We start from the raw sequence: 23,717 nt of genomic DNA, 5'->3' as shown, positions 1-23,717 counted from the left end.
TACAGCAGGACATGAGATTTCAGTCGGGACACCGAGCCAAACCATATCATTCTGACCCTGGGCCCTCCCAAATCTCATGTCCTTCTTACATTTCAAAACACAATCACGCCTTCCCAATAGTCCCCCAAAGTCTTCACTCATTCCAGCATTAACTCAAAAGTCCAAGTCCAAAGTCTCATCTGAGACAAGGCAAATCCCTTCTACCTATGAGCCTGTAAAATAAAAAACAAGTTAGTTACTTCCAAGATATATTGAGGGTACCAGTATTGGGTAGATGTTCCTGTTCCAAAAGAGATAAATTGGCCAAAGCAAAGGGGCTACAGGGCCCATGCAAGTCCGAAACCCTACAGGGCAGTCATTAATACAGCAGGACATGAGATTTCAGTCGGGACACCGAGCCAAACCATATCATTCTGACCCTGGGCCCTCCCAAATCTCATGTCCTTCTTACATTTCAAAACACAATCACGCCTTCCCAATAGTCCCCCAAAGTCTTCACTCATTCCAGCATTAACTCAAAAGTCCAAGTCCAAAGTCTCATCTGAGACAAGGCAAATCCCTTCTACCTATGAGCCTGTAAAATAAAAAACAAGTTAGTTACTTCCAAGATATATTGAGGGTACCAGTATTGGGTAGATGTTCCTGTTCCAAAAGAGATAAATTGGCCAAAGCAAAGGGGCTACAGGGCCCATGCAAGTCCGAAACCCTACAGGGCAGTCATTAAATTTCTAAGCTTTAAAATAATCTCCTTTGACTCCATGTCTCACATTCAGGGCATGCTCATGTAAGGGGTGGGCTTCCAAAGCCTTGGGCAGCTCTGCCTCTGTGACTCTGCAGGGTACAGACCCCGTGGCTGCTTTCATGGGCTGGCACTGAGTGCCTGTGACTTTTCCAGGCACACAGTGCAAAGCTGTCAGTGGATCTATGGATCTACCATTCTGGGGTGTGGAGGACAGTGGCCCACTTCTCATGGCTCCACTGGGCAGTGCTCCAGTGCAGGCTTTGTGTGGGGGTCCCAACCCCACATTTCCCCTCTGCACTTCCCTAGTGGGGGTTCTCCATGAGGGCTCTGCTCCTGCAGCAGACTTCTGCCTGGACATCCAGGCATTTACATATATCCTCTGAAATCTAGATGGAGGCTCCCAAGCCTCAACTCTTGCCCTCTGTACACCCACAGCCCCAACACCACATGGAAGCTGCCAAGGCTTGGGGCTTGCACTCTCTGAAACAACAGCCCGAGCTGGGCCTTGGCCCCTGTTAACCACAGTTGGAATTGGAGCAGCTGAAATGCCGGGCACCATGTCCCAAGACTGCATGGAGCAGCAGGGCTCTGGATCTGGCCCACAAAATGATTTTTTCCCTTCTAGGCCTCCAGGCAAGTGATGGGAGTGGCTTCTGAGAAGGTCTCTGAAATGACCTGGAGGCATTTTCCCCATTGTCTTGGCTGTGAACATTTGGCTCCTCTTATGCAAATTTCTGCAGCCTTGAATTTCTCCCCAGAAAATGGATTTTTCTTTTCAACTGCATGGTTGGGCTGCAAATTTTCCAAACTTTTTTGCTCTACTTCCCTTTTAAATATAAGTTCTAGCTTCAGGTTATTTCTTTTTTAATGCAAATGAGCATAGGCTTTTAGGAGCAGCCAGGCCACATCTTGAACACTTTGCTGCTTAGAAATTTCTTCTGCTAGATACCCTAAATCACCTCTCTCCAGTTCAAAGTTCCATAGATTCCTAGAGCAGGGGCACAGTGCTGCCAATCTCTTTGCTAAAGCATAGCAAGAATGATCTTTACTTCAGTTCCCAATAAGTTCCTCATCTCCATCTGAGACTTCTTCAGCCTGGACTTCATTGTTCATATCACTGTCAGCATTTTGGTCACAACAATTTAACAAGTTTCTAGGAAGTTCCAAACTTTCCCACATCTTCCTGTCTTCTTCTGATCTCTCCAAATTGTTACAACCTGTATCTGTTACCCAGTTCCAAAGCTACTTTCACATTTTCAGGTATCTGTAGAGCAGTATCCTACTTCTCTGGTACCAATTTTCTGTATTAGTTCATTTTTTGCATTGCTATAAAGAACTACCTGAGAATGAGTAATTTGTGAAGAAAAGAGGTTTAATTGACTCACAGTTCTGCAGGCTGCACAGGAAGCATGGCTGGTAGGTCTCAGAAAACATAATCATGGTGGAAGGTGAAGGGGAAGCAAGCACATCTTCACATGGTAGCAGTAGAAAGAGAGAGAGAGCGAAGAGGGAGGTGCTACACACTTTCAAACAACCAGATCTCATGAGAACTCACACACTATCACAAGAACAGTAAGGGGGAAATCCTTCCCCATGATCCAATCACCTCCCACAAGGCCCCTCCTCCAACACTGGGAATTGCAATAGGACATGAGATTTGGGTCAGAACACAGAGCCAAACCATATTAGTATGGTATGAAGTATCATGTACTTCATAAAGTCAGAAGTTACTGAGCATTTACTATGTGCAAGACACTGTGATAGAACTTGGAAACCCCACAATGAAGCTCACAGTCTAGTGGGGAGATAAACCTAGATAAACTAGTGTGTGAGGCACAATGAAAGTTATTGAATACAAAGATAGCACAGAGGATACAGAATTTACCTCCTGTAGGGAGTGACGTCTGTACTGGGCTTGAAAGAGGAAAAGGAATTCAGCAGGTGAAAAAGAAGTGCAGGGGACATTCCAGGCAGAGAGAACATTATGGGCAAATGCATGAAGCCATGAAATATCAAAATGTGACCTGAGAAGTATTACTTGGAGCAAAAGTACAAATGAATGAGGGCTAAGAAATAAGGCAGAATAGATAGGTAGAGCTGGGTAATGTGGAGCCCACAAAGGATATTAAGTAGGAGATTTTCTGTCAGATTTTAGATGGACTGTGTTAGTAAGTAAATTAGAGAAAAGAAAGGCAGACCAAGCAGTTAAGGAGGATTTTTGCAGTAGTCCCAGATAAATAGAATGAGGACTTGAACTAAGGCAGCGGCAGTGAGAATGGAAGGAAAGAATTAAGAATATTTTTGGAGGTTAAATCAACAGGACTTAGTTATTGCAGGGATTAAGTGTAGGTTTCAGGATTTCAGTTTGTGGTATTGGAAAATCAGTCTCAGCAACTGAGAGAGGGAACCAAAAGGAAAGGCAGGCTTGAGGGCTGGAGGATGAGATGTAGTCACTGTGAGGCAGTTGGTTTCAGGTAGCATGAGGACATCTACATGGAGATGTCTGGACAAAGGGAGCTGGAGCTTTGATCCTTTTACATATAAATCTAATCATAGAAGTAGATACATATAAATAAATGTGTGTGTGTGTGTGCGTGTGTGTATTCTAGTATATCAAATGATGAGTTTGTGCCAGGTGTTTTCATAGATACTGGAGATAAGTCAGATAAGACAGATGGCAGCCTCAGGTTATTTATAGTGTCATGGAGATTCATCTACCAGCAGATGGTGGTTAAGTCTACTCTAGTGGACATGGTCATCCAAGAAGAAGGTTTAAGATGAAATAACTGCAAACTAATTACAATGTTTGGGAAAAAACAATGAGTACTAAGTGGGTAAAGGAGGAATAGGATCCACCCAAGCAGATTAAAAAGAAAGAGTCATATCCCTGGAATTGTGTATGTACATCTCATTTCTGTAACAAAGGAAGATGTAATTAAATGAGTTATCTTCCATTTCTAAAATTCTGTGATCATTAATTACAGATAAAATGTACTTAATTAACAATGGGATAGAAAAAAGTAACCATCTGTTATTGATTATCACATTGTATAGAGGAGTATGAAGTCTTAAAAAGGAATTTCCGAAACAAAAGTGAAGAAATGGAAATGACTACAAATAAGCTGAAAATGCAGTTAAAATCTGCACAGTCTGAACTAGAACAGACAAGAAATACATTAAAATCAATGGAAGGATCTGATGGTCATGGTATGCTCTGTTAGATGTAAAATTTTTTCTTCTGTTTTTAATTTAATGGTCTAAATTCGTTAAAACACAAACCCAAATACATTACCTACCACCTCTTCACAGTGCTAAATGATATGAGAAATATACAATAGTAGGTATTGATGATGGATGTTATGTAGCAGTAGTTAATTGTTTTTAGGGAAATTGCCATGGAGTTAATTTAATCCCTAAGCTATCTGAATCTTTCCTTTCCTGTGGCTATTTCAGTAATTTCTAACAGATCTCAGTATCCATTAATGTCAAGTAATTATTTTTAAGGATATAAATACAAGTTACCAGTAATTTCCATTCAACCCTTTATTTTTCAACATGTACATTATATAAACTGTAGGTCTGTGGCTAGTTGGCAGTTCTTGATTCCTTCACTGTGATAAAAATGAGAAGGAATCCTGGAAATTGAATTGTTAGGTGAGGGGACTCTTCTCACCACCTATACTTATTCCCCTTTTACCTTGCTGCCCATACTAATGCAGAGAGATAAAAAGGTTATCTTCCAGTTCATGTTATTCATATAATTGTTGACATGACCGTATTAGCTGACCATAGGAATTAATATTTATCTAATTAAAGTGTACATTTTTCCGTTTCTCAATATTTTTTAATATCAGAAGATTTATTTTTGTGCTCGCTTTGGCAGCACTTATACTAAAATTAGAACAATATAAAGAAGATTACCATAGTCTCTGTGCAAAGACGACCACAAATTCTTGATGTGTTTCATATTTTGTGTGGTTTGGCCCTTTACTGGTTAACACAGATAAACTCGTTGGGTTTGGAGAAGTCGCTCGAGAGGTCTTTTGGGGTCTGCTGCCCCTACTCCCCAGACAGCAACCCTGCCTTACTTTCGGGCATCTTCACAACCACCCCAGGGACATTACAATTATTAAGTTACCTAGAACCCTTGTATTCTCATTCAAATTCTTGTTTTTATTTTTTAAATCAACTTTAAATAAAAAAAAACATTTGTTTGAGAAAATTACCTTTCAAGGCCAACCATGATCCACTTAATCAGCCCATAATTCTTCAAAGTGGTGAGCAAATGATGTCAGACTTTTAACCTATTAATAAATCAATATACAGTCCCTGTTTTGACAGTTTAGATAGAAGAACTATATCTTGTTAATGAGAAGTCAGACCTTTCATTCTGATGGCTTGTTTATAATGAATGGTATATTTTCATTTTTCTTTTTAACCTCTAAGTTATAGCCAGACTGGACTCTAAGCTGTGGCATTTTCAGTCCTTTTTCCTCAGCTGACTATAAGGAAAAAAAAATCAGATATGCTTATGCTGGCAGTTTGGCTACTGAGATGGTAGTGAGTTCCAAGCACATGACAACAATCATGAGAATAAAAATTGGAGGGTTTGTGATATCACGGACCCTTTAAAAAGATACACTAGATGTCTCATGCAGTATTTTAAGTATGAGTTTCTGGAAAAATCATTTTAGTAATAAAACATATGTTATTCTTTATGTGACACCCCCCATATCTACACACACACACGTATTATATATTATAAATTTCCCTACATGTGTAAGTATGAGTTTAGTCAATGTTATTGTTATTACTGGAAAGGTGGCAACGTATCATGGTCAATGAAATTAATCCCAGTGGCAAAAACCCTGTAAAACATGATTATATGTATGTTTCCCAGCTAAAAATCTCTAGTAGTAGTTAAAAGTTATTATATTCCAATATTATGAAAACCGAAGACATTTGTCTATGATCTTTTCCTTGAAATTGCCCAGATAACTTGGAGGATCTTACTTGTCACCTTCTCATAAAGTTTAACCATCAAATTACCATAGTCTCTCAAACTTAAGAACCTAAGGCATAGTTTGCCTCTTTTTTTTTTTTCCAGCTATGAAAGTGGCAATGGGGATGCAAAAGCAAATCACAGCCAAAAGAGGTCAGATAGATGCCCTTCAGAGCAAGATACAGTTTTTGGAAGAGGCAATGACAAATGCAAATAAGGTGGGTCGCTGTCCTCAGAATGGGGAAACCAACATGTTCACTCACGGACAGACCACAAGGCAGAATAAGATGAAGCAGAGATGCAAAGTGCAAGGGGAAGAGGAAAGCTTATTTCTAGGTGAGAGAACAAGGGAAAAGTTCCTAGAAAAGCATTTGAGCAGAATGATGAAAGACAGCTACTATTTTAAACATGGGGGGGGCGTGCCCAAGATGGCCAAATAGGAACAGCTCCAGCCTCCAGCTCCCAGCGTGAGCAACACAGAAGACGGGTGATTTCTGCATTTTCAACTGAGGTACTGGGTTCATCTCACTGGGGCGTGTCGGACAGTTGGTGCTGGTCCGTGGGTGCAGCCTGACCAGCAAGAGCTGAAGCAGGGCGAGGCATCACCTCACCTGGGAAGCACAAGGGGGAAAGGAATTCCTTTTCCTAGCAAAAGGAAAGTGAGACACACAACACCTGGAAAATGGAGTAACTCCCACCCTAATACTGCGCTTTACCAAGGGTCTTAGCAAATGGCACACAAGGAGATTATATCCCACACCTGGCCCGGAGGGTCCCACGCACACGGAGCCTCCCTCATTGCTAGCACAACAGTCTGAAATCTAACTGCAAGGCAGCAGCGAGGCTGGGGGAGGGGTGCCCACCATTGCTGAGGCTTAAGTAGGTAAACAAAGCCTCTGGGAAGCTCGAATTGGGTGGAGCCCACCACAGCTCAAGGAGGCCTGCCTGCCTCTGTACACTCCTCCTCTGGGGACAGGGCATAGATAAACAAAAAGTAGCAGAAACCTCAGCAGAGGTAAACGTCCCTGCCTGACAGCTTTGAAGAGGGCAGTGGATCTCCCAGCATGGAGGTTGAGATCTGAGAACGGACAGACTGCCTGCTCAAGTGGGTCCCTGACCCCTGAGTAGCCTAACTGGGAGACATCCCCCACTAGGTGCAGACCGACACCTCACACCTCACACAACTGGGTACATCCCTGAGACGAAGCTTCCAGAGCAAGAATCAGACAGCAACACTCGCTGTTCAGCAATATTCTATCTTCTGCAGCCTTCGCTGCTGATACCCAGGCAAACAGGGTCTGGAGTAAACCTCAAGCAAACTCCAACAGACCTGCAGCTGAGGGTCCTGACTGTTAGAAGGAAACCTAACAAACAGAAAGGACAAACACACCAAAACCCATCAGTACGTCAGCATCATCAAAGACAAAAGGCAGATAAAACCACAAAGATGGGGGAAAAGCAGTGCAGAAAAGCTGGAAATTCAAAAAAATCAGAGCGCATCTCCCCGTCCAAAGGAATGCAGCTCATCGCCAGCAACAGAACAAAGCTGGACCGAGAATGACTTTGACGAGTTGAGAGAAGAAAGCTTCAGTCGATCAAACTTCTCAGAGCTAAAGGAGGACCTATGTAACCAGTGCAAAGAAACTAAAAACCTTGAAAAAAGATTTGATGAATGGCTAAGTAGAATAACCAATGTAGAGAAGTCCTTAAAAAAACTGATAGAGATGAAAACCATAACACGGGAACTATGTGACAAATGCACAAGCTTCAGTAACTGACTTGATCAACTGGAAGAAAGAGTATCAGAGATTGAAGATCAAATGAATGAAATGAAGCGAGAAGAGAAGCATAGAGAAAAAAATGAACAAAGCCTCCAAGAAATATGGGATTATGTGAAAAGACCAAATCTACATCTGATTGGTGTGCCTGAAAGTGACGGGGAAAATGGAACCAAGTTGGAAAACACTCTGCAGGATATCATCCAGAAGAACTTCCCCAACCTAGTAAGGCAGGTCAACATTCAAATTCAGGAAATACGGAGAACACCATAAAGATACTCCTCGAGAAGAGCAACTCCAAGACACATAACTGTCAGATTCACCAAAGTTGAAATGAAGGAAAAAATGTTAAGGGCAGCCAGAGAGAAAGGTCGGGTTACCCACAAAGGGAGGCCCATCAGACTAACAGCAGATCTCTCGGCAGAAACTCTCCAAGCCAGAAGAGAGTGGGGGCCAATATTCAACATTCTTAAAGAAAAGAATTTTAAACCCAGAATTTCATATCCAGCCAAACTAAGTTTCATAAGTGAAGGAGAAATAAAATCCTTTACAGATAAGCAAATGCTTAGAGATTTTGTCACCACCAGGCCTGCCCTACAAGAGATCCTGAAGGAAGCACTAAACATGGAAAGGAACAGCAGGTACCAGCCATTGCAAAAACATGCCAAAATGTAAAGTCCAGCGATGCTAGGAAGAAAATGCATCAACTAACTAGCAAAATAACCAGCTAATGTCATAATGACAGCATTAAGTTCACACGTAACAATATTAAGCTTAAATGTAAATGGACTAAATGGTCCAATTAAAAGACACAGACTGGCAAATTGGATAAAGAGTCAAGACCCATCAGTTTGCTGTATTCAGGAGACCCATCTCACATGCAGAGACACACATCAGCTCAAAATAAAGGGATTGAGGAAGATCTACCAAGCAAATGGAAAACAAAAAAAAAAAAGCAGGGGTTGCAATCCTAGTCTCTGATAAAACAGACTTTAAATCATCAAAGCGAGAGACAAAGAAGACCATTACATAATGGTAAAGGGATCAATTCATCAGAAAGAGCTAACTATCCTAAATATATATGCACCCAATACAGGAGCACCCAGATTCATAAAGCATGTCCTTAGAGACTTACAAAGAGACGTAGACTCCCGTACAATAATAATGGGAGACTTTAACACCCCACTGTCAACATTAGACAGATCGAGACAGAAAGTTAACAAGGATATCCAGGAATTGAACACAACTCTGCACCAAGTGGACCTAATAGACGTCTACAGAACTCTCCACCCCAAAACAACAGAATATACATTCTTCTCAGCACCACATCACACTTATTCCAAAATTGACCACGTAGTTGGAAGTAAAGCACTCCTCAGCAAACGTAAAAGAACAGAAATTATAACAAACTGTCTCTCAGACCACAGTGCAATCAAACTAGAACTCAGGACTAAGAAACTCAATCAAAACCACTCAACTACATGGAAACTGAGCAACCTGCCCCTGAATGACTACTGGGTACATAATGAAATGAAGGCAGAAATAAAGATGTTCTTTGAAACCAATGAGAACAAAGATACAACATACCAGAATCTCTGGGACACTTTTAAAGCAGTGTGTAGAGGGAAATCTATAGCACTAAATGCCCACAAGAGAAAGCAGGAAAGATCTAAAATTGACCCCCTAACATCACAATTAAAAGAACTAGAGAAGCAAGAGCAAACACATTCAAAAGCTAGCAGAAGGCAAGAAATAACTAAGATCAGAGCAGAACTGAAGGAGACGGAGACACAAAAAACCCTCCAAAAAATCAATGAATCCAGGAGCTGGTTTTTTGAAAACATCAACAAAATTGATAGACTGCTAGCAAGACTAATAAAGAAAAAAAAAGAGAGAAGAATCAAATAGATACAATAAAAAATAATAAAGGGGATATCACCACCAACCCCACAGAAATACAAACTACTATCAGAGAATACTGTAAACACCTCTATGCAAATAAACTAGAAAACCTAGGAGAAATGGATAATTTCCTGGACACTTACACTTTCCCAAGACTAAACCAGGAAGCAGTTGAATCCCTGAATAGACCAATAGCAGGCTCTGAAATTGAGGCAATAATTAATAGCCTACCAACCAAAAAAAGTCCAGGACCAGACAGATTCACAGGCGAATTCTACCAGAGGTACAAGGAGGTGTTGATACCATTCCTTCTGAAATTATTCCAATCAATAGAAAAAGAGGGAATCCTCCCTAACTCATTTTACAAGGCCAACATCATCCTGATACAAAAGCCTGGCAGAGATACAACAAAAAAAGAGAATTTTAGACCAATATCCCTGATGAACATCGATGCAAAAATCCTCAATAAAATACTGGCAAACTGAATCCAGCAGCACATCAAAAAGGTTATCCACCATGATCAAATGGGCTTCATCCCTGGGATGCAAGGCTGGTTCAACATATGCTACTCAATAAACATAATCCAGCATATAAACAGAACCAAAGACAAAAACCACATGATTATCTCAATAGATGCAGAAAAGGCTCACACCCAACAGCCCTTCATGCTAAAACCTTCAATAAAATTCGGCATTGATGGAACGTATCTCAAAATACAAGAGCTATTTATGACAAACTATAGCCAATATCATACTGAATGGGCAAAAACTGGAAGCATTCCCTTTGAAAAACTGGCACAACAGGGATGCCCTCTCTCTCACCACTCCTATTCAACATAGTGTTGGAAGTTCCTGGCTAGGCAATCAGGCAAGAGAAAGAAATCAAGGGTATTCAGTTAGGAAAAGAAGTCAAATTGGTCCCTGTTTGCAGATGACATTGATTGCCCTATTTAGAAAAACCCCATTGTCTCAGCCCAAAATCTCCTAAGCTGATAAGCAACTTCAGCAAAGTCTCAGGATATAAAATCAATGTGCAAAAACTCACAAGCATTCTTATACACCAGTAACAGACAAACAGAGAACCAAATCATGCAAAATGAACTCCCATTCACAATTGCTTCAAAGAGAATAAAATACCTAGGAATCTAACTTTACAAGGGATGTAAAGGACTCCCAAGGAGAAAATCCGCAAACCAATTTCGCTCTCAGTGAAACAAAAGAGGACACAAACAAATGGAAGAATATTCCATGCTCATGGATAGGAAGAATCAATATTGTGAAAATGGCCATACTGCCCAAGGTCATTTATACATTCAATGCCATCCCCATTGTTACCAATGAGTTTCTTCACAGAATTGAAAAAACTGCTTTTAAAGTTCATATGGAACCAAACTCCCGCATTGCCAAGACAATCCTGTCAAAGAAACTTTCAAGCTGGAGGCATCACTACCACCCTTTGACTCTCCAAACTATACTACAAGGCTACAGTAACCAAAACAGCATGGTACTGGTACCAAAACAGCGATATAGACCAATGGAACAGAACAACAGCCCTGAAATAATGCCACACATCTACAGCCATCTGATCTTTGAGAAGCCTGACAAAACAAGAAATGGGGAAAGTATTCTCTATTTAATAAGTGGTGCTGGGAAATGGTTGGGGCCATAAGTAGAAAGCTGAAACTGATCTTTTCCTTACTCCTTATGCTAAAATTAATTCAAGATGGATTAGAGACTTAAATATTAGACCTAAACCATAAAACCCTAGAAGAAACCTAGGTAATACTATTCAGGACATAGGCATGGGCAAGGACTTCATGTCTAAAACACCAAAAGCAACGGCAACAAAAGCCAAAATTGACAGCAAATGGGATCTAATTAAACCAAAGAGCTTCTGCAATGGTGAAAAGAAACTACCATCAGAGTGAACAGGCAACCTACAGAATGGGAGAAAATTTTGCAATCTACTCATCTAACAAAGGGCTAATATCCAGAACCCACAAAGAACTCAATCAAATTTACAAGAAAAACAAACAACCCCATCAAAAGTGGGCAAGGATATGAAATTACCTCAAAAAAGAAGACATTCATACAGCCAACAGACACATGAAAAATGCTCCTCATCACTTGCCATCAGAGAAATGCAAATCAAAACCACAATGAGATACCATCTCACACCAGTTGGAATGACAATCATTAAAAAAATCAGGGAACAACAGGTGCTGGAGAGGATGTGGAGAAATAGGAACACTCTTACACTGTTATGGCTGTAAACTGTCTCAACCATTGTGGGAAAATAAGTGTGGTAATCTCAAGGATCTAGAACTAGAAATACCATTTGACCCAGCCATCCCACATTACTGGAGATATACCCAAAGGATTATAAGTCATGCTGCTATAAAGACACATGCACACGATGTTTATTGGCGGCACACTATTCACAATAGCAAAGACTTGAATCAACCCAAATGTCCATCAGTGACAGACTGATTAATAGAAAATGTATACATATACTATGGAATACCATGCAGCCATAAAAAAGGGATATTCATGTCCTTGTAGAGACATGATGCAGCTGCAAGCCATCATTCTCAGCAAACTGTCGAAGAACAGAAAAACCAAATAATGTGATGTTCTCACTCATAGGTGGGAATTGAAACAATGAGATCACTTGAACACAGGAAGGGGAACGTCACACACCAGGTCGTATTGTGGGGAGGGGGTAGGGGAGGGATAGCATTAGGAGATATACCAATGTAAATGACGAGTTAATGGGCGCAGCACATCAACATGGCACATGTATATATAACAAACCTGCACATTGTGCAATATGTACCCTAGAACTTAAAGTATAAAAAATAAATAAATAACAAAAAAGGAAAGCATTATTTACTAGGAAAGGCGTTAATGAATGCCAACAGAAAAAAGAATCTACATTTGTTTAATCGGCAAATGATCCTGTCTACAATTGCTTGTTCATTATTTTTCTCTGCTACAGGTCTGCATCAACTTGGACCAGAAACAGCAGCTATTGTTATATCTCCAGTGCCTATGAGAATGTTTTGAGTTTGAACATGTAGTAGAAGCCTGATGAACGGTAATTAAGTGGATGAATAAAACAATTCAGTGAATCAGTTCAAATCAGAACCAACCAGAATCAACACTTTTATAATATTTTAAAGTTTCCTGTAGAATATTTCTTATACTTGAATCAGGATCAAATCAGCATTTGATTTGGCCTTAAAAATCAATTTAAAAAAAGACTAATAATGCAAATGATCAAAAAACATGAATGGAAAGTTTATAAAAGAAGAAATACAAATGGCAGACGAAATACATATGAAAATCTGTTAACATTGCTAGCTGCTTAATTATTAAAATGCCAAAATAAAGTAAATATGAGACACTGTCAGATTCCATGGAATCTAGTTCAAATCTGGGGCAATACACAAGTCTTATAATAACCATTCCATGTATTGAATATCTTCTTATTGGGATAAAAGATTCTACACACCAAACAAAACAAAACAAAACAAAACGTGGGAAATGGGAAAAAGAACATTCTTGGTAGAGGCAAGAAATGATTATAAACAAAATACAGTGAGTTCCATTATAATGTGACATACATGTTTCTGAAATCGTTGTGCTATGCAAAATTGTGTAATAAAAACCACAGGGCTTATGGGAACAATGGGATCAGGAGCACCACACTAACAAATTTCATTTGTGATGCATAAAAAAATAGGAACCTAATAAAAACAATAGCAGTTTTACACATACTAAATTGTTAAGAAATATATAAATACAACAATAAGTATAGCTCTTTGTCTTAAAAATGACCAGAAGTTTTCTTAAGTGTATATGCAGCTTGTATGTTATTGTGGAGGAGTAGAAGGAGAGTTTCCTGTAACATTGCATGTGCATGGATGTGGTTCATAACACATGGTAAAACTGAGGTAGCTGGTAGGTGGGTGTTGGTGTGCATGTATGCTTCTTGTGTATTCTTATGCAGCTGTGTTTAGCTAGGTTGAGTTTTCTGCATTGACCTAGTGTTTCTCATGAATGAGACTCATTCACGAATAAGCAACCATGAAATTTGCCTAATACTCAAATGTTCCCTGGTATATCCATTACTTTGGAAAAAGTGTGTATTTTGGAAGAAGATTTATAACAGAACAGACTATAACAGAGGTGAGAAAGTAAATAACAAGTAGAAAATAAGTGCAACCAAAGTAATTGCTAATTTACTATCCATGATGAGGTATCAAAATACTTCAGAGTATTTGCAACTAAATATTAACAAGTATAAACCTACATTTGTGCATACCCCTTATCATGTAGACTTATTTCTTCTTTCTTTATTTCTTCTTTCCAATTTTTTCTTGCCTTCCTTTCTCTTATCCTGAATTCATTTTTTTCTTTCTCCTTTTTTTTTTTTGGCCTTTGGGAACCTAAAGTAGTGCTTATCCTTCCTGATGGCACTTACAGCTTTAAGAGGTTACTGCCTGCTGTCAACAAAGATGCCTGCCCTGCTGAAAAGAAAATATTCATCATAGCTCTATGATATTCCCTCCAAACGCAAAGGAGAAAGCCTATACAATTAATCCCCCTTTCCTTCTGAAGCCTTTTCTGCCTAATCTAATCAGAAAAGGAAAACTTTTTTGCATTTTACAGTAGCAACACCTTCTACCTTATTTACAATAAACGTTTTTCGCTATGAAAAAATACATATTTAAAGAAATGTAGACTCAACGAACTGATGTCTGTATTTTAACTTGACAACTATGCATTTATTATTTTTGTATACATATTCCATGGTGCTTTTTTGGAGGGATGAACTAATTTTAATGAAATGTTGTTTAATAGCAGAGACTATTAGATCAGTAAGCTCACTGTCATCATTGGGCTGTTAAGTGACTTGCGGGCAGGAACTATATGTCTCATTTGTTTTTCTGTCACAGGGTCTGCAGTAGGTATTTGTGAAATGAATATTCAACCTTGAAACAAAATAGAAATCCATAAAACTTTCAAGTAATGCATATTTTGAAAATCTCTGTTGTTTAAAATAAATTTTAGTAAAATTTGATATACGATTATTTGATCCCAATTCACTAAAACACTGTCTTTTTAGGACAATATAGTTATTTCATATTTTGTAGATTTTATCAAAGATGTATTAAGACTAGAAAGAAGTAATAATACCAGCAATGATTAAAATAGGAGAGAGTACATAATAACATACTCCCATCAGCTCCCAACCACAACTCAGAAGCAATTAAATGGCATATAAATTAAACTTATCTAGTTCTGGGTCCCTTAAACAAAAATTTTATATTTCTGTTACCTTTTAGCATCTACATCAGCAGGTGATTTCTGATATTTTTCTCTCATATAATTGTAGGAGAAACATTTTCTGAAAGAAGAGAAGAGTAAACTCAGTCAGGAATTGAGTACTGTTGCCACAGAAAAAAACAAGATGGCTGGGGAGTTGGAAGTTCTGCGATCTCAGGAACGCCGTTTGAAAGAAAAGGTTACTAATATGGAAGTTGCTCTGGATAAGGTAATTATTAACTAAACATATAAAGTAATTATCAACTAAATTGTTATTAACCAAATAGAATTGTTCTGAACAAAAGCTCTGTGTAGACAGGAACTGAATATATCAATTTGTGTTGTATCCCAATCACCTAGCACAGAGGAAATACCTATCCTATAGAGAAGGCATTTCTGAATTTTAAAATGTAGTCATAATGCATACTTTTTGCCAGGTTTTCTTTTTCAGGCTAACATAGTCACAGGGCAGTAAGATCAAAGATGTTACGATGTTCCTGATACCCTTAGTGACCTGAATAAGTAAAAATGTCTCCATGAGCACCTGACTTACCACCAAAAAGTGACTTGGGCACTTGGTAGAAGACAGTCTCTTAATAATGTCAATAAAATGATAAAGTAATGCTAATGGCTGGCACTTCGTGGGGTCCAGAAAGTACGTATAGAAAACATAGCTTAAAGAATGAGAAGGATCAGTGATACTGTTTTTCATTGCCATTTATTGTAGAAAAATAAATATCTCTTCCTGTCACCTAGAAAGTCTGGAAGCCTAAAATTGTTTCAAAACCATCCTTGATTGCTAAGAAAGCAGTGCCTTTATGGTTAGATACAACAATTTGCGATCTCACCTCTGCTACCTTCGTTTCTTAAAACATGCTATATTGACTCTGTAAATTTCAGTTGTGGTTATTTTATTTTATTTTATTTTGAGACAGAGTCTTGCTCTGTCACCAGGATGGAGTGCAGTGGCACGATCTCAGCTCACTGCAACCTCTGCCTCCCGGGTTCAAATGATTCTCCTGCCTCAGCCTCCCAAGTAGCTGGGACTACAGGTGTGTGCCACCATGCCCAGCTAATTTTTGTATTTTTAGTAGAGACGTGGTTTCACTGTGTTAGCCAGGATGGTCTAGATCTCCTGACCTCAAGATCTGCCTGCCTCGGCCTCCCAAAGTGCTGGGATTACAGGCGTGAGCCACCATGCCCAGCCAGTTGTGGTTATTTTAATATAAATTTTTATACTTTGGTAAAGCTGTTTGCTCATTCCATCCTTAGTTCATTCATTGTTTGCCCTTCACATACTAAAAGCTATGTATTTGCTGGGGGTATAGAGGATAAAAACGTGGCCTCCAGTTGCTCACAGTTCACTGAATTAAACAGATAAATAGATCATTGTAATATAGTTTGGTGGAAGGGCAGGAAGATTTCTTGAAGAGATGGCAGCTCTGCATTTATAGGTTAATAAAATATAAGTGCATAAAGAATGGAAGATAAGCCATTTATGATTGCTCCTTTGTAGGCATCTTTGCAGTTTGCAGAATGTCAAGATATAATACAGCGTCAGGAGCAAGAATCAGTGCGCTTAAAACTTCAACACACTTTGGATATAAAAGTAAGGTCATCATAAATAGTAGTTTAAGCAAAAATAATGCCTTTCTTTGATATGCTTTTATATTCTCTTGTGTACCATAGATACACAGTCAAGGATATTTCAACATTACTTGATACTATTAATAGCAATGATAAGCTCTGTGCATTGTTATATACTATACCTATCCTTTTCATATATGGTAACAGATAGAAGCACCACTATCCTTGGTTTAAAATAAGTGAGTGAAATACAAACAAGTTTACTAGTACCTGCGTGGGAATACCCAAAGCAAGAGTTTTCCATGCCCAGGAGTCAAGCGAGTACAAAACCCTAAGTGCAAATACATTTGCTTGTTTGGGGAATAGCAAAAGTGATGTAATCTACATGACAAAACACGTTTTTTTTAAAATCGTACATTTTACACTGAAATATATGTCTATTTTAAGAAGTATAGTTTAAAGCTACAGACATATTTTTAAATCTCAATGATGGATTTTGTCTGTGAAATCAAAAAATACATTTCGATTTCACAATTCTTTATAATTGTAGGCTGGCAGTTATTTTGCTCACCTCTATATTGTTTTCCAGGAACTTCAGGGCCCTGGATACACCTCAAATTCTTCATTGAAACCACGCCTTCTCCAGCCAGCATCTGTTACTCGTTCTCATTCTAATGTACCATCTTCCCAGTCTACAGCCAGCTTCTTGTCTCATGTAAGTAACCAGTCTTATGATCCATTTTGCAAATGACATATATGTAAGTAATTTTAAATTAGAAAGAATTACACTAAAAATAATATCTCTATATCCATAGCATTTTCAATTACTAGATTTTAGATTTATATATTTTCCTATAAATTCAATGGAGTCCAGGTGAATAAAAATATTTTCTTCACTATTTGGTGTTTTCTTATCTTCAATTCTTTGGCTGTTTCCATCACAAGAATTTCCAGATTACAAAGCAAATAGTGAGATGGCTAAAATAAACATCACTTCAAAAGGCAAAGGCAAGTTGGTAGTATATTTAATATTCTACCAAAATGAAAATTATTTGCTATTTGTAGTTTCTTTGTTAACTTATTTATAACAGTTTTATTAATTATAAGATACTTTTATTCCCTCTAATTAAAATATTAGAAAGTTTGGAAATTTTTTAGTTTAACCTTTTATACTTTTAATGCTTATAAAAAATATGTGCAATGTAAAATTCAAGCCTTGTCTTCTCTGAAGATATGTATTTATGAAATCACAAATCCCTTGCAACCAGTATTCAACTGTAAAGAAATAAGACATTCCATAAATCACACATGAAAATCAATTAAATTAGTTAAAAGTCCTATCTTACATATAGCAACAGGATCACCAGTAATCTGTTGTTTCACCTGTACCATTTAAACGAAAATTGTGTACTGTTTAAATGACTAAAATGGAGTCCTCTCACACACTTAAGATGTGTGCACTGAAAAATAAGCTATCATACAACAAAGAGTAGTCTATCAAACAATAGACTAATAATATTAGTGTTAGAAGTTAAGCATGTTTCTCTCTGGAGACTGGAATTCAGAGATACGCAGGGCAAGGGTAGGAGACTGCTGCTTTTTAAGTGTTATGAAATCATTTTATTTTTTAAAATATGTACATGTTCCATTGATAAAAATTAAATTACCCTCCCCTTTCCAAAAATAATTTTGCTAATCAAACAACAACAAAGAACATTTGACCAGGAGTCACTGGAACCATATTTTTAACTCTTTGTGTGACCTTGGGCAAGTCAGTTAAACACATTGCACCTTGATCTTTTCCTCTCTAATGAGTAGTCTGGACAAGATGACCTCTAGGGTCACCAAGAAAGTTTAGCTATGAAATTCTGTGATTTTTAATTACCCAAAATCTATTAGATTTTTCCTAGCAGCTTAATATATAGATTCTGCTTGATTATAAGGAATGTCATCCATCACTGAAAAAGTACTAGTCATTAGCTTGTTTAACTTTAAATTTTAACTTAAATATTTATTTGTTTATTTATTTATTTTTTCCTGAGACAGAGTCTTGCTCTGTCACTCAGGCTGGAGTGCAATGGTGCAATCATGCTCACTGCAGCTTGAACCAGCCAGGCTCAAGCAATCCTCCTACCTTAGCCTCCCTAGCAGCTGGGACTACAGGTGCATGCCACCACTTCTGGCTAATTTTTGTATTTCTTATAGAGACAGAGTTTCACCATGTTGCCCAGGCTTATCTCAAACTCCTGGACTCAAGCAATCCTCCCACCTTGGCTTCCCAAAGTGCTGGGATTACAGGTGGGGGCCACTGCTCTTGTCCTCAACTTAAGTTTTTAAATAATAATTCTAACAGCAAACATGAACTAGATTTTAAAAATGTACTGTCAGACATGCTTTATACAATTAATTCCTTCTCTTAAAAATGTTTATTATATAATTTTACACAATAAAAGTAACATTCATTCTTTGTTTTGTTCACTGATGTTTGCCAAGTACCTATAACAGTGTCTAGCATATATTCAGTAAATATTTATCTCATGGATGAATGAATTCACTGTAGAACATTGTCTTCAGGTTTCCACTATTTCCACTGATAAGTCGATTGTAAATCTTGTTGCTATTTTGGAGGTAGTTTTTTCTCTGACTGTTTTCAAGATTTTCTCTTTGTTTTGGTGTATAACAGTTTGCCTATCATGTGCCTAGATGTGCTGGTCTTTGTATCTGTCTTGCTTAAGGGTAGTGGTCTTCCTGATGCATGGATTGAAATCTCCATCAATTTGAGAAAATTTTCATCACTTATCTACTCAGTTTGTTTTCTCTACTTTCTTTTTTCCCTCTGGGACTCTAATCACATGTATTAATTGTTTTTTCATCATACCTTATACATCTTTATAATCTTTTCACTTTTGCCCATCCTTTTGTCTCTGTGCTTTTCTGGCCTATTTTCCAGATAATTAATTCTCCCTTCACCTGAGTCTAATGTATTAAACCCATCAATTAAGTTCTTCATTTTAGAAATCGTGGTATTCAGTACTAGATTTCCATTTAATTAATGTTTTTTAACAAGATCTTTACAGAAATTCTCAGTATTATCTTTTACTTTTTTGTATTGTTAAGTATATGTTATAGTCCAAATGTTTGTGTTTTCCCATAGATTCATATGTTGAAACCTAAACCCCAAAGTGGAACCTGTGGGAGGTGATTGGGTCATAAGGGCTTTGCCCTCACAAATGGTATTAGTGCTTTTTTTTTTTTTGAGACAGAGTATCGCTCTGTTGCCCAGGCTGTAGTGCAGTGGTGCGATCTCGGCTCACCGCAAGCTTCGCCTTCTGGGTTCACGCCATTCTCCTGCCTCAGCCTCCCAAGTAGTTGGGACTACAGGCGCCCGCCACCTCACCCGGCTAATTTTTTTTTTTTTTTTTTTTTTAGTATTTTTTTTTTTAGTAGAGTTGGGGTTTCACCATGTTAGCCAGGATGGTCTCGATTTCCCGACGTCGTGATCCACCTACCTCGGCCTCCCAAAGTGCTGGGATTACAGGCGTGAGCCGCCATGCCTGGCATTAGTGCCCTTTTATGAAAGAGGCTTGAGAGAGCTTGTTTGCCCCTTCTCCCATGTGAGGACACATAGAAGGTGCCATCTATGAGGAAGAGCTCCTCACCAAATGCTGAATTTGCTGGCATCTTGATCTTGCACTTCCCAGCCTGAACTGTGAACAATAAACTTCTGTTGTTTATAAATTACCCAGTCTAAGATACTTCCCTATAACAACCCAGAGTAAGAAAATAGCTGTTTTAAAAATTGGCACATGATGATTATATTATTTGAATCCCCTCTGAGCCTGTGTCGATTTTTTCCCTTGGTTTCTAGTCACGTTGTTGTTTGGTCTCTGCTTCCTCTTTAAATAACTGAGTCTGGACACTGTATGTGAAAAAATTACAGGATAATTTTGGGTTCTAGACAATTTTCTTTCTTTTTTTAAATTTTTTAAAATTATACTTTAACTTCTGGGATACATGTGCAGATTGTGCAGGTTTGTTACATAGGTATACATGTGCCATGGTGGTTTGCTGCACCCATCAACCTGCCATCTACACTAGGTATTTCTCCTAATGCTATCCCTCCCCTAGACCCCCACCCCTGGACAGGCCCTAGTGTGTAATGTTCCCCTTCCTGTGTCCATGTGTTTCCATTGTTCAACTCCCACTTATGAGTGATAACATGTGGGGTTTGGTTTTCTGTTCTTGTGTTAGTTTGCTGAGAATGATGGTTTCCAGCTTCATTCATGTCCCTGCAAAGGATATGAACTCATCCTTTTTTATGGCTGCATAGTATTCCACGGTGTGTATGTGCCATATTTTCTTTATCCAGTCTATCATTGCTGGGCATTTGGGTTGGTTCCAAGTCTTTGCTATTGTGAATAGTGCTGCAATAAACATACGTGTGCATATATCTTTGTAGTAGAATGATTTATGATCCTTTGGGTATATACCCAATAATGAGATTGCTAGATCAAATGGTATTTCTGGTTCTAGATCCCTGAGGAATTGCCCTACTGTCTTCCACAATGGTTGAACTAATTTACACTCCCACCATCAGTGTAAAAGCATTCCTATTTCTCCACATCCTCTCCAGCCTCTGTTGTTTCCTGACTTTTTAATGATTGTCGTTCTAACTGATATGAGATGGTATCTCTTTGTGGTTTTGATTTGCATTTCTGTAATGACCAGTGATGATGAGCTTCTTTTCATGTTTGTTGGCTACATAAATGTCTTCTTTTGAGAAGTGTCTGTTCATATCCTTCACCTACCTTTTGATGGAGTTGTTTTTTTCTTGTAAATTTGTTGAAGCTTTTTTGTAGATTCTGGAGATTAGCCCTTTGTCAAATAGATAGATTGCAAACATTTTCTCCCATTCTGTATGTTGCCTGTTCACCCTGATGATAGTTTCTTTTTTTTTGAGACAGAGTCTTGTTCTGTCACCAGGCTAGAGTGCAGTGACATGATCTCTGCCCACTACAACCTCCGTCTCCTGGGTTCAAGTGATTCTCCTGCCTCAGCCTCCCAAGTAGCTGGGACTACAGGCATGTGCCCCCACGCCCAGCTAATTTTTGTATTTTTAGGAGAGACAGAATTTCACCATGTTGGCCAGGATGGTCTCAATTGCTTGACCTTGTGATCCATCCAGCTTGGCCTCCCAAAATGCTGGGATTACAGGCGTGAGCCACTGCATCCAGCCTAGTTTATCTTGTTGTGCAGAAGCTCTTTAGTTTAATTAGATCCCATTTGTCAATTTTGGCTTTTGTTGTCATTGCTTTTGGTGTTTCCCATGCCTACGTCCTGAATGGTATTGCCTAGGTTCTCTTCTAGGGTTTTTATGGTTTTAGGTCTTATGTTTAAGCCTTTAATCCATCTTGAGTTAATTTTTGTATAAAGTGTAAGGAAAGGGTCCAGTTTCAGTTTTTTGCATATGGCTAGCCAGTTTTCCCAACATCATTTATTAAATAGGGAATTCTTTCCCTATTGCTTGTTTTTGTCAGATTTGTCAAAGATCAGATGGTTGTAGATGTGTCGCATTATTTCTGAAGCCTCTGTTCTGTTCCATTGGTCTATATCTCTGTTTTGGTATCAGTACCATGCTGTTTTGGTTACTGTAGACTTGTAATATAGTTTGAAGTAAGGTAGCATGATGCCTCCAGCTTTGTTCTTTTTGCTTAGGATTGTTTTGACAATGTGGGCTCCTTTTTGGTTCCATATGAAATTTAAAGTAGTTTTTTCTAATTTTGTGAAGAAAGTGAATGGTAGCTTGATGGGGATATCATTGAATCTACCAATTACTTTGGGCAATATGGCCATTTTCACGATACTGATTCTTCCTATCCATGAGCATCAAATGTTTTTCCATTTGTTTATGTCCTCTTCTTTTTTAAGATTTGTAGAAATCAAAATGTTTATTCACATAATTTTAAACTAAAGCTAAAGCTAATAAATCTTCCATGGTAATGACTTAAGTGCAAGTGATGCTTGGTTTTCTTTCACATTCATTTCTTTTCTTCTGAGTGAAGGCATATCAGTTATTCTTGAACAAGTCAATACAGCTCTGCAAAAGAGAGACATTGTTCCTGGCATGTTTTATTTCCAGTTCAGACATTTCAATTAGAATCTTCCTAAATGCTGCCACTCTCTTCGGTTTGAAATATATCAGTTCTTCTTTTGCAGATTCGGAAAGCTGTTCAAATTTCTGGCAGCACTCCTGCTGGTATGCCTCAGCCAGCTTGACGTCTTTGCTCTTTAACTGGGTGTTATCCAGAGCTTTGTTTGAGTTCTTATAGTCAATGAGGGCTTTGGTGCGTCTGTATAAGAGATCCTTAGCAGCTTCGATGTTGAGCATGTAGTATCAGAGGAGCTCTCTTAGCTTCAAATCTTCATCTGATGAAACTTGATCCTCTGCTTTCCTAAGTTTTTCAAATAGCTCAGCAACCTTCAATAGGTACTTTTTGATGACTGTGGGCTCTTCTAAAGCCAGGCTATATAAGCAGGCTGCAGTGTGGATATAGACATCGGCAACATTTTTATGAGATCTGGTCATTTTGTCAGCTTTCACACAAGAATCTTTGATCCTATTGTAATAGTTAATAAGGAAGTTCTTCTCTTGGTCAAATAAGTCATCTACCCCCCTGACTCCAGTAAAAAGGAATTCATTAGCCTTTTCACCACACTTTTAAAGAAGCCACCAAACATCTCTTTAGTATTTTTCCGCCCAACACGTAGGCTTCCAGTTCTTGTTTCATCTTGACAAATTCTTCTTTGGTCATAGACCCTTCATCTTCTCCCAGTTTCTGCATCTTCTCTTGAGGACCACTGAAGTTGGGTTTCATAGGAGCAGGTGGAATAATAAGCCCAGCATAGTCTGTTGTTTCAGTAAGAGTGTCATGTAGCCACACAAAGTCTTCATGTTGCCTTGTAACATAAAACTCTGGACTCTGAAATGTGGGCAGTGTGGTCTTTGTGTGCACTGTAAATTTGACTTTATCTCTCTCACTGAGTGCATCAGGTATGTCAATCTGAAGCGAGGGATCAACATTCAGGTCCACAGATACAGATCTCAGCTATTCATCAGCTTCCCAGCTGGGGCACATCAGACACTGGCTGCAGGACAACCCTGCAGCTCTTGAGCTCCTGCCCACCGGTCTTCATAAACTCACTTTTGGTTCAGATTTCACCTACGACTCACTGTGGCACAAGACAATACCACCAGCAAAGCTGCCTCTTCAAAAGGTTTAATGGCTTACATGTTTGTGTCCTCTGTTATTTCCTTGAGCAGTGGTTTGTAGTTCTCCTTGAAGAGGTCCTTCACGTCCCTTGTAAGTTGTATTCCT

The 23,717-nt window shown here is 38.6% G+C and overlaps 1 protein-coding gene, 1 non-coding gene and 1 pseudogene across 15 annotated transcripts in view; 2 read left to right on the top strand and 1 right to left on the bottom strand.

Moving 5' to 3' along the window:
• CCDC158 (coiled-coil domain containing 158) overlaps nucleotides 1–23,717 on the top strand; it is a 116,595-nt gene that overhangs the window by 60,923 nt on the left and 31,955 nt on the right. For all 13 annotated transcript variants that reach the window (XM_031664516.1, XM_031664514.1, XM_031664518.1 and 10 more), the window contains 5 exons: nucleotides 3,797–3,949; nucleotides 5,850–5,962; nucleotides 14,825–14,983; nucleotides 16,271–16,363; nucleotides 16,931–17,056. In XM_031664516.1, coding sequence (XP_031520376.1) covers nucleotides 3,797–3,949; nucleotides 5,850–5,962; nucleotides 14,825–14,983; nucleotides 16,271–16,363; nucleotides 16,931–17,056 — 644 coding nt within the window. The remainder of the gene's footprint in view (nucleotides 1–3,796; nucleotides 3,950–5,849; nucleotides 5,963–14,824; nucleotides 14,984–16,270; nucleotides 16,364–16,930; nucleotides 17,057–23,717) is intronic.
• Nucleotides 4,610–4,715, top strand: LOC116274290. Its single transcript, XR_004182922.1, has one exon. It is a non-coding gene; the product is annotated as a U6 spliceosomal RNA (small nuclear RNA).
• On the bottom strand, nucleotides 22,266–23,690 carry LOC103884387 (annotated as a pseudogene). The gene has a single exon (XR_646957.4). The product of XR_646957.4 is annotated as a sorting nexin-5 pseudogene (transcript).

The sequence above is a fragment of the Papio anubis genome, chromosome 3 (genome assembly GCF_008728515.1).
Source record: "Papio anubis isolate 15944 chromosome 3, Panubis1.0, whole genome shotgun sequence".
Lineage (NCBI taxonomy): Eukaryota > Metazoa > Chordata > Mammalia > Primates > Cercopithecidae > Papio > Papio anubis.
The sequence above is the reverse complement of the archived record's forward strand: the minus strand, read 5'-3'. Positions and strand labels throughout refer to the sequence as shown.